This window comes from Aegilops tauschii, chromosome 1 (genome assembly GCF_002575655.3).
Source record: "Aegilops tauschii subsp. strangulata cultivar AL8/78 chromosome 1, Aet v6.0, whole genome shotgun sequence".
NCBI lineage: Eukaryota > Viridiplantae > Streptophyta > Magnoliopsida > Poales > Poaceae > Aegilops > Aegilops tauschii.
This window is the reverse complement of record NC_053035.3, coordinates 76,715,494-76,727,129: the sequence shown is the minus strand read 5'-3', so window position 1 is coordinate 76,727,129 and position 11,636 is coordinate 76,715,494. Positions and strand designations below refer to the sequence as shown.

Genomic DNA, 11,636 nt, shown 5'->3' with positions numbered 1-11,636 from the left:
TATGCACGTGAAAACTGAAAAAAATATGCCCGGATAAAAGAATACTTTTGCTGCCAAAGGAAATTCTCGGGTACTACAGTGCTCGTTGCATGTGAACAGAGACTACCAAACAAATTGCTCAGATAATAATGTTCTGGTGTTCTCTTTCTCAAAAGAGACCTGTAAACTCCTCACAAAAGATAAAGTAAACATTAAATACTTTTTTTTCCAAAACAAAGCCGTAGAAAAGGACTGTGGTTGTTAATTGTTAGATAAGAAACATGTAGAACCATATCTAGCTGAAGATATTTCTCTATTTTTACTGTGCAAATAATCTTGATAAATTTACAGTTGAAATGAACTGTAAAGCAAAGGAGTCAGAGATATTCCCATTTTCAAAGCACAGACAAACATGGAAAATAAGAATAAAAGTAATACTAAAGCCTAAATCATATTCAGAGTCTAGCTATGAACAGGTTTGTGATTGAACCAAAAATCATCCTATTCCAAATAAACTGCAATAAGCATGAGGAACCTCCGGAGGCTCTGCTCTCAACCAGAGCACCCTCTTCCGCATTTCCGCAAATAGCATCTCAATGTATAACTACTATGAATAAGAACTCCTAAGAACAGGTTGAGAATTGAATGAGCATAGTGCAAATAAACTTGCTAATCAGAACGAAATGGAAACCAAAACATGCAGAAATATCAATCTCCAAGACTCTGTTCTCAACCAGAGCACCAATTTCTGCATTTCTCCAAATCGTATCTCAATGTCTAGCTACTATGAACAGGTTTAGAATTCAACAAAAAGGAAACCAGCGATAGCTACATTCATCCATGGCGGAAGACACTAGTAGTATCAAATCTGAAGAACTTTGACGAAACTAACGAAAGAGCAGGTCAGTTTGGATACTCCAACAGCTCGATCTTGCCATTCTCTTCTTCTGAATCCTTCCGGTTGTCGAAGAACTTCGCGACGAAGGAACGAACGAACGAGATGTGCAGTTGCAGTATCAAATTGGAACAAATTCTAAGGAACTACTAAGGGAAAGGGGAGCGGGTTGGTTACTCCAGGGACTTGATCTTGCCATCGTCTTGTTTCTGGCGGTCGCCGTCCCCCTCCCCCTCCTCTGGCGGATCGACCCAGTTGTCGAAGAAGGTGGCGATGAAGGAGGAGCACTCCTCGGACCAGCTGCGGCGGTTGGCGGAGGCGCGCCACTGCTGGTCGGTGATCATCTCCGGCGAGAGGCCCCACTCCTCGAGCTCCTCCTTGGTGTGGTGCATGAGGAGGCTGTACTCGCCGCCGGGCCCGAGCTGCATCACCCTGAACTCGCAGTTCTCGAAGTTGTTGAGGCGCTCGAACTGCTCCACAGTCCACTTGAACCACTTCATCATGAAGACGCGCGAGGTGAGGCCGTGCGAGACGATCACCAGGTTGGTCTCGCAGTTGGTGCTCGGATCCAGCCTCCCGTTGTCGATGTCCCTCCACAGCGACTCCAGGAAACCTGCATTGCGATGGGCCGGTTCGGTTCATCCATCGACCGGAGGCGGAGAAGAGAAAAACCGACGACCGAATCGGAATGGGCGGAAGGGGAATCGGAGCGGGCGGGGGGGCTTACTGGCGACGCGGTCGAAGACGTCGGCGGCGGACTCGCCCTCGGGGAAGCGGAAGAAGAAGCGGCCGAAGCGCTCGCGGGTCTCCTTGATGGCGCGCATCCGCTCCTCGACCTGGAAGTTGCCGAAGTCCTGCTCGCGGACGCGGCACTCCTCGCGGGCGCCGATGACGCGGTCGCGCGGGAAGGCGGCGCCGATCCCGCGCAGGGTGGCCCGGGTGCGCTCGTAGGGGGAGACGTAGAAGTAGACCTTCCAGTTGGCGTCGGGGCCCCCGGAGGAGACGACGTCGAGGATGCCCCGGCCGGCGGCGCGCGCCTGCTCGACCCCGCGCGGCGTCAGCGGGATGCGGTAGTCCGGGGTGGTGGAGTAGGCCGACATGTCGAGGTTCCCCTGGCTCTCGCCGTGCCGCACCAGGATGATCCGCTTGGGCAACCGCCGCGCGCACCCCGCCGCGTGCTGCCGCGACATCTCGCAGAAGGGGCACGACTCCTTGCCGCACCCGCCCGGGCTCGCCACCGTCTCGCGTGGTGAGAATGACAACATCGCTGGCGCCAGGGCGCGTGCCGGCTTATATAGAGGAGAGAGGAGGTGGGTGGGTGATGGAGAGCAACAAACTCTGGCAAGTTCCTCCTTGCCGCCGCGCGCTGATTGGTCCAGCTGGAGCGATGTCTCTCTTGCTTCGGCCCCGCTGGCCGACTTACGCAGCAAGGAACTGTTACTATCAAGCACTCCAGACATTTCTTGTTACTGCAAGTCTGCAAAGCTACTGCACATGCTGCTCCTCCTGCAATATATTAAAAAACAATGGATTTCAATTTCCTTGGACAAATTTCCAAATTGTACAGGAGTAGTGTGTTAATTTTTACCGTTTCCATGAATTTTTCCATCGCTTTACAAACATGTATGCTACCATTGTATCACAGATTAAATGCTTACTACTACAGCAAGTTTTTAACATTTGCAGTTTGTTATGATGAAATTACCATGGTTAAAGCATCTCAACCCGTTTGCAGTTTCTTGTAATTTACTCCTCTTTAAGGTTAACCAAGCCTCTTGATTAAGGAGAGAAGATAACGCGGTGCAAGCAAAGGCACGTGATACGGCGCATAGCGTATCGCAGTCGCGTCGCCACCGATTCCAATCCCATCGCCACCGCCGCTGCTGCTTTTGTCTCCGTGAAGCATGTGCGGCGCACCGCGAAAATACCCCACACATGGCTCATGGCCGCAATGTGAAACGGGAGCCAATGATCGGCATCCGAAGCAGCCAAGCAGTTCCCTGCTCCACGACCCTCCGCCTCCCCTGCATGCACGACACAGCGCCTCCGGGTCGGTGCTTTTGTTTTGGATATGTATGGTGGAGGCCGGATGATGCGTGTACCGGTGTAGGGGGCGTGTCGTGGGGCCTCACACGGCATTGACACCCGAAGCTCTGTTCAGACGCACGGCGAACACGGCTCAGGTGATCCGTCATCGGGCCGGCCCCATGCGTGAACACGTACATCTTCTGCTACCATATGCTTTAATTAATCACACATTCAATGATCGACGGCCACATATACCCGGCCGGCCATGGCATCAATATATGCATGGTCAAGATGAACAATGGCAATCTATCTACTCCCTCCGTCCCGTAATACGTGTCAAAAACGCTTTTATATTACGGGGCGGAGGGAGTGCTTAGCAAATTGATTGGTCTATCAAGTTAGTGTGCCCAATTGGTCGGTTGTGCTACAAGTTAAGCATTTTGCGGTAACTAAACACTACACACTACACACGGTAAAGATTGCTTTGTGCACGGAAAGATTGTATAAGATTCATGAAGTAAAGCAACATATGTGTAGAATAAGTAACAAAGGATGCATGTCATAAAGCTAGCAGGAACTGCTCTCAAAGGTTTGTTTTCAGGAGACAGGGTTGGTATCACGTGGAAGCAACCTAAAGCGTGCCGAATGCAAGTCCCTGGTGACAAGGCGCCCGGCCCGGATGGCTTCACCGGGCTTTTCTTCAAGAGTTGTTGGGCCATCATCAAGCATGATATTATGAAGGCCATCTTTTGCTTCGGTAACCTCCGCACGGCCAACCTTCATTGGGTCAACTCCACCAACATTATACTGCTTCCAAAGAAGGATGGAGCTGAAGAAATCTCCGACTACCGTCCAATTAGTCTGATTCATGCTATTCCCAAGATCATCGCAAAGGTCCTTGCCATCCGTCTTAGCCACCACATGCTCCACCTTGTCTCCAACGCGCAGAGTGCTTTCATCAAGACAAGAAGCATCCATGACAATTTCATGTATGTGAGGAATCTTGCGCGGAGGCTCCACAAGTGCAAAACCCCTTCGCTTCTCTTCAAGTTGGACATTCGGAAGGCATTTGATTCAGTCAAGTGGGAGTATATCATTGACCTCCTCCGCCGTAGGGGGTTCCCGAGCATTTTCAGAGATTGGATCACCGCCCTACTTTGCTCCTCTTCCTCGTGGATTCTTCTTAACGGTGTCGCTGGCAGCCCCATCATCCATGCCCAGGGTCTCCGACAGGGGGACCCTATATCCCCCTTGCTATTTGTGCTCGCGATAGACCCACTCCAAAGAATTCTTGAGATGGCGGCAACTACAGGGCTATTTCATAAAATCCGTGGCCGTGGGGTTCTTTTACGAACCTCCCTTTATGCGGACGACACGGCGATCTTCATGGCACCCATCAAGCGCGATATTGACCACCTCTCCAACATCCTTCGTCTTTTTGGCGATGTCACCGGTCTAGCCACCAACTTTCACAAGAGCTCGGTCATCCCAATCCGTTGTGGGCACATCAACCTGTCGGACATCCTTCAAAACCTTCCGGCGGCGCGCGGATCCTTCCCCATGAAATACTTAGGCCTCCCGCTCTCTGTGTGGCGGCTCAGGAAGGTGGACTTTCAGTTCTTGGAGGATAAGGCGGCGGCAAAGTTGGTCCCTTGGGACGGGCAAAACATCACGTCTATGGGACGCACCGCCTTGGTCAAGTCGGTGCTTGCCTCCCAAGCCATATATTTCATCACTACGCTCGTCGTCCCCACAAGCACCCTCAAAAATCTCAACAAGCTTGAGCGAGCGTTCCTTTGGGAGGGAACAGACAAGACCACCGGGGCCAAATGCAAGGTTAATTGGGACACCGTTTGCCGCCCAATTGCTAATGGGGGTCTTGGAGTGCTAAACACGGAGAAATTTGCTAGGGCACTGAGGATTCGTTGGATTTGGTTTGAGTGGAAGGAGCCAACTAAGATGTGGGTTGGCATGGGCAACCCGTGCGATAACGCAGACTACAACTTCTTCTATGCCTCCTCAACTATTATTGTGGGAAATGGCGCGCGCACCCCCTTTTGGGACTCTCCGTGGGTGCACAACCGCAAACCCATGGATTTGGCCCCTCTCATCTACGCGGCGTCAACGAGGAAGAATTGGAAGGTGCGGGAAGCACTAAAGGATGGCGCTTGGGTTAAAAAGATCAAGATGACGTCCGATTTTTCTATAGAGCACTTCAGACAATTTCTCAAGCTTTGGGCCACCATCCGGGATTTTCACCTACAGGAGGATATTGACGACCACATTGTTTGGAAGCATTCTACTAGTGGCCTCTACACGGCGGAGTCCGCCTACAAAGCGTAATTTCTCGGCCTCATTCGCTCTCCCTTGGAGCATGCAGTGTGGAAAATCTGGGCTCCACCCAAGGTCAAGTTCTTTGCTTGGCTGGCCATCCAAAACAGAGTCTGGACTGCGGATCGTTTGGCCAAGCGCGGTTGGCCTAACTGTGGCTCATGCCCCTTATGCATGCGTGAGAATGAATCGGTTGACCATCTCTTCTTCAAATGTCGTTTCACCATTCGCCTATGGGGCTTGGTCAAGGCGTGGCTGCAACTCATTCACATTGACACCTCTACTTGGCCCCTGAGGCATTCCACCTTAGAATGGTGGCTTGGGTTGACTGATGCTTCCGTCCCCAACCGGAAGGCCATGGCCTCGCTCACCATGCTCACTACATGGACGATCTGGAACGAGCAAAACGCTCGTGTATTCCGTAACATGGCAGCTCCGCCTACGGTTCTTCTCGACAACATCAAAAGGGAGGCATCATTTTGGGTCACCACCGGAGCTAAGAAGCTAGGGTCCATCATGCCGGGAGAGTGATTCTTCCGTGTATTGTTAAGGGGTGTTTGTAACACAAACTCTATTCTCTCTTAATTAACATACGTGGCAAATCTTTTGCCCGTTTTCAAAAAAAAAAAAAAAAGTGGAGCATGAGTGGGCACTGCTAAGAACAGGTAAACCAGCCTTGAAAGCCCGGCTAGAATCGACTAACAGCGCAATCCTTGTACAAATTTGGATGAACATAAACAATCCTGCAGTCCATCATGTATGGGGCCTGAACCTGAACCTGCTCTACCCATTTTTAACAAGCCGCTGAATACCTTGTCGGGTTCCGTATAATCGTTACAATCTCACGGTGAGGGATTGTGCAACTTCTTGGTTGTAATTCCAGATGTGAAATGGGTAAATGGCTTGCACGCCAAAATAAGAGAAAAGACATCAGCAGAGCACCAAGCCTAGGCACAACCAGGTCCAGGCGTGCAGCTCAAGGATACCTTCTCTTTTCACCGCCACATGCAACCCCCAAAAAGGTTGACACGCTAGCTCGTGGGGGCAAGTCCTCTCCCCCAAGGAAGAAGAACATCTCATGTGGGGCGCCAAGGCAGAAGGACGTAACCGGATAAGAAGATCATGGTCCAGCTCGGAACTGCATTGCTGTTTCAGCTCACCTTTCCTTGGCCACATGTCTTTGACGTCCAGCTATCCGTTAGACAGATCTAGTAGATTTCGTGTTGTTTTAGACCGTCAACAGGGCACAAATGTTCTCCACATGTAGAAGCTCATCTAGAGTCTGCGCATTCTCTGCGTGTATCTTGAGGATCGTCTGAAGTCTGAACAGACTTGACTGGACAGAGAGAAGAGAGGGACTGGACAAGAAGAAGAGAGGGACTGGAACCAATGCCCCCAGGCGTCAGCGTCAGCATTGAAAATGTGATGGCTGTTGGTTTCAGTTCTGATAACCAGCTAACCCTGGAATGAGCGTGTCCAAAACGAGGGAGAAAGAAACAAGGAGGAACCCACAGCTATGGGCCTATGGCCAACACATCCCTACAAAGCTACCTGCCTGTAATTTGGACATGCTGTGAATAGAACAGCTTACCTAACCTCGACAGATCCACCGTTTTTTTCGACCCACAACTAACACCATGGATGAGTCCCGTATTTAACAGTTAGTGGAAATGTGGCTTAATCTTTTGGAAAGGTTGAACAAAAACACTTCTGTGTTGTCTAATATTCCCCGGGAGGCTGAGAGTTTTTGTTCGACAAACAGAGCATATAATCCTAAGTACGAACTTTCATAGCTCATACTCCTTCCGAATAGAATCAGCTAGCTGTCTTCTTATCTGCTGGCCGTGGGGTAACCTTAAGGTAGATGGTACAAAACAAGCACTGCTATATCCGTCTACTGTAGTCCTGATTGGCTAGTACCGGATAATGCGCCTAATGCAGTTCATCATGATCTTTTCAATGGGCTGCTAATAGATGATAGTGCATGGTCAAGTTGGGGTAACAAGCTGTCTCTTTGCCCCTCCCTATAAACGGACATAACAAAATTTTGAGATGGGCTGGCACTTTATCCGACTGGTTGCGCACTCAAATACAGAAAAATTGACAGCACGAGAAGAAAAGGGCATTATGATTGGGGAAAGGAGAAAACGAAATGATTCCTCCTATCGGTGCTGAGCAATATCATCAGGTCAACTGTATTTAGCACTATTGTCGTTGCTACTACAGAAGTAGAGGTACCACAGCACAAGTCAAGGCACAAGTCACTCTCAAAGAACAAATTAAGGTCATGGTACAGTTGCAGGGTGGAATATAACCTCAAAAGGTTCCCTTCATCGGCTGATTTTTGTGAGTTGTATGTCGAATTTACTGGCACCCACTCAAGATCTTTATGTTAGCTACTCAAATCTGTCCGTGTTCCTAGTTGGATATTAGTTGGAACAATGCGATGTTCTCTGCACAACGGTAGGATATTGCCCTCATGTAGCTAAAACAGTTCCTTACAAAAGGATAAAAATGTGTCTCCATCGTCCCCATCATTCTCATCCCTCTTCTCTAGCCCGTGATCTCACAGTTTCGCATATTACGTGTTTATCAGATAGAAGTTTACAATGCTCTATGATTTAGCTTGAGGGGTTTCGCAACGTAGTTGAACTATCAATAGCTACTAATTAGCAGTTGGTGTCTCCACTGTGTTAATGGTCTAGTTGTTAACCAATGTATATCTTTGGATTGTATGAAGCTATGATCCATCATTATGAGAACGAATAGGTATACAGTTCATATAACAGCATACCAAAGTGTAGCTGTTGTGCCAACAGAACCAAAATACAACTTCCTTTTTGATGCCCCAATTATTATCTACTTGTTTTCAATTGCAATTTACAATATTTAGTTTCCTACCAACAGCAATTTAGAACTAGGTTTATCTGGTGAACCGTGGTAGGCAATTACGCATCCAACTACTTAAGTGGCAGAAGTTAAAAATGACACTAGCTGTAATTTGTCAGTGCCCAGTCTGTAAAGGACAAAGGCTAAAAAGAAAAATCATTATCCATGCCTGTTATTATGTTTCAACCAATAAATGCCCCATTGGAGAGTTAGTTTTACCTTCTGCAGAAAATTTCTCATAGGATGATGATTGGCAGGTAAACAATAGAATATAATCGCTCAAATGCAATGCTCACATTTTTAAGGGCGACTTCATTCAGATTGCTGACATCATGCAATGTTTGAAGTCTTTTTTTAGCGCAATGTTTGAAGTTACCAAAGGGTACGCATCACAATTATGGGCTAATGGGCTCATGGAAGTCGTCAGTTCTAGATAACGACATGCACAAAACAAATGAAGGCAAGTGAGCATACTTCAACAAAAAGTGATGGTACAAAAAACAAGATTTAGTGATTACCAGGAAGTGATCTTTCCTTATTTCCAACTCAATCAATTATATGAGTCTGAGATCTGGCTGAAACAAGAACAGGTTTCACTCTTGTATAAATCCCTTAATCCATATGATGAGAATATCTACAAAAGCGAATTAATTAATAAATCATAACAGTACTGCTAACGAATGCAAGATAGTAGAGCAAGAATCTTCTCAATTCCACTATGCACCGTAACACTAAATCACAACTTATTTTCCATCTTTCAAACTAAAGAAATGGAATGCCAAGAATTCACACGTGTTTTCCTTTGTAATATATACAAAATGGGTCAATGGGTGGGCTACTGAGAAATAAGAGCAACTCTAACGCGGATCACCAAACCGGACACACCAAACATCCGCGGACGCATCCGCAAGCACCGATAGGGGAGCCGGACATCCAATCCTATGCACCAAATGTCCGCCCCTGTTTTTTTCTAGCCGGTCATCGTGCTTGCTTCAAAGTAAACAACGATAACATTGAAAAAATTATCATTGGCATTTGACCGAACACTTGCAGGGCATGGTGTTGGACGGCGTCGGCAGGGCCTTTGGATACCTGGCTGTGGATGGATCGGGGCGAAATGGCGGCGTAGTCCAAGGCAGGCAGGCACGTGGGTGGGGTGGCGGATGGTCCGCAAGGCCTGGGTGGCTGCCAGGGTGGTAGAGCGGCGGCGGCGGACTGGGAAGGTGCGGATACAGAGCAAGGGGGGAGGGACGGAGTGGGGGAAAAGGGAGGGGATTTTGGTAGGCTAGGGGTGTCGGAGGCCTACATGGCGGAGGTCCGGACTCCCGCAAACCTCCCACGAGTTTGTGGCCGGTTTGCGGGATTCGAACGCCCAGACGAGCCCACGGATGTTTAAGGCACCACGTTGGATGGCAAAAAAAGTCCGAACACCCCTGTCTGAACGTTTAGGGGCGGTTCGGTGATCTGTGTTGGTGTTGCCATAAGGAACTTCTTTTTACTACTTTGGGCTTTTTATGCACCTTTTTTCATATAGATTGCTATGAATTTCACCAGCAGTAGTAAAAGCTGGAAACGTAAGAAGATGACTAACTAGAGGCTGTAATCAAGATAATTCTTTTGTTTTCTGTGCTCAATAAAAGGTAGTTAAACTTGTTTACCATAACAGTGCTGTGGGGAGTGTACATTATCAGTAGGATTTAGCAAACAAAAATTTCTTTCTAGGCCAACGTGTGAATGCTTAGAGTGCAGCCGCTTGGCTCCATGGATTTTTCTTTAAAAAAAACAGAAAATCATGTTGATATTCCAAATAGTTTGGAAAAAAACCCAGCATGATATATATTTGGCCTCCGTATCTACAAATTTCATCGAAAATATTTTAAATCGTGGCATACAAAAAATATAAATGTGAGAATATGTAATACTCACTTCATTCTATAATATATCGCGTGTAGATTTTTTGGAAATTCAAACATTGTAGAGTATGACAAAGTTTATTGAGAAAAATATCACCATACAAAAATACCAAATAAGTACAATATAAAACTACGCCTCATTATGTATCTAATGATATTTATTTGGTATTTTAGATGTAGATACTTTTCTCTACGAATTTGTTCAAAGTTTACGAAGTTTGGTTTTTGAAAATATCAATGCGCACTACATTATGAAACGGAGGGTGTAGCAAGTAGTACACATGTTAAGATCCACATATTTGTAGCCCAGAAATTAATATTTTCCAATTTACAGACATGCAGTGAGCATCTACATGTGAAAACAAAATCAGAATTTCTGAAGCTCCAAATTGTGTTTACTGATATTTTTATTGAAAAACCAGGCTGAGAGCCCTGGATCCATTTTTTGTTTCCTTAGGTGAGTATGGCTATTGAGAAATGTCATCATTCATGGCGATAAAGAGACAGCGTTGTTTTCCTTTGTGGAGAACAAAGTTGTTGAGGTGTCCTTTTCAAAAAGTGACACAATGTCAATTCAAAGTTTCCAACTATGCTAGCGACACAAATGGAGTTAGTTGCCAGGTGACAAGAAGTGGAAAACTGGCATCCATATCCCCCTTAAAAAGGCAATACGTCCCTATGCTTGCATCTCCGCTGCACCTTCCACCAATTCAGCAATGTGATATTGCAATCTCAGTAACCTTTTTTTAAAGGATATCTCAGTAACCATTTTCCGTCAAGAATCTGAAGTGTAGCCCAACGTAGCCATGCATTCCAAATCCTTAATCCGCGAGTCGGAGCCTCTCAATGAACTACACCGTCAGATCCAATCAGGGGGGCACAAACCAGCACCAACCCTGCAATCCCGCATCATCCGATCCCCTCCTCGACGAGACCCCATGTCCAACCTCCCGTCCAATCAAATCCGCTCCAGCTCGCGGGCGAACAAGGAACAAGGAGGACGACAAATTCCACCCGAATCGGCAATGGAACCCTCAAACAAACGAGCGCCAGACACCAAACTGAAGCCCACGGGTCAACCAAGCAGGCTGTAGCACGAGGCAGAGGACCGGATAATTCCACCACGAAACCGCGAATTTCGCCCGAACCACACGCAAATCAAACCATCTGGACAGAGGGAAGGCTCGCGTCGTACGTACCTCGTGGCCGTGGCGTGGTCCGGCGGCTCCTCCGTCGCGCGGAGGAGGAGGATGGGAGGGAGGAAAGGCGCCCCTGCTCGTGAGAGATCCAGAAAGGGAGAGAGAGAGAGGCGTTTGAACAATGGAACTGCATTATTCTTCTCTCTCTGGTTTTAAACCGTCTGGCTGGCGGGTGGGGTTGCGTGAGCACTGTGCGTTGGGCCGCGCGAGTAGAAACAAGACTTTTTCTTCGGGGGAGGAAGAGGGGAAATCGCCTTCTCGATGGATGTCATGTGGGCCCGCCACGCGGCACTGCATCTTTGTGAGTGCGGGTGGGTGGATCTCCTGATGAGAACGTCGTGCTGACAGCTTTCTTACATCACTCAAGAGGTACTGTTTGCTCTAAATAACCGTCAGATACCA

At 47.8% G+C, this 11,636-nt stretch overlaps 1 protein-coding gene across 3 annotated transcripts; it reads right to left on the bottom strand.

The window, feature by feature from the left end:
- Window positions 1-685: 685 nt before the first annotated feature.
- Window positions 686-11,404, bottom strand: LOC109733073 (phosphoglycerate mutase-like protein AT74H). Of its 3 annotated transcripts, XM_020292274.4 has the most exons (5): window positions 11,235-11,378; window positions 8,641-8,756; window positions 8,419-8,551; window positions 1,602-2,380; window positions 686-1,487 (listed from the first exon to the last, which is right to left on the bottom strand). In XM_020292274.4, the coding sequence occupies exons 4-5, from the start codon at window positions 2,332-2,334 to the stop codon at window positions 1,048-1,050; spliced, it is 1,173 nt and encodes a 390-aa protein (XP_020147863.1). In that variant the 5' UTR covers window positions 2,335-2,380; window positions 8,419-8,551; window positions 8,641-8,756; window positions 11,235-11,378; the 3' UTR covers window positions 686-1,047. The 3 variants fall into 3 exon arrangements, with proteins under 3 accessions (XP_020147863.1, XP_020147862.1, XP_040254806.1); XM_020292273.4 differs by lacking the exon at window positions 8,419-8,551 and having other exon boundaries at window positions 11,235-11,404; XM_040398872.3 differs by lacking the exons at window positions 8,419-8,551; window positions 8,641-8,756 and having other exon boundaries at window positions 11,235-11,344.
- Between the last annotated feature and the right edge of the window lie 232 nt (window positions 11,405-11,636).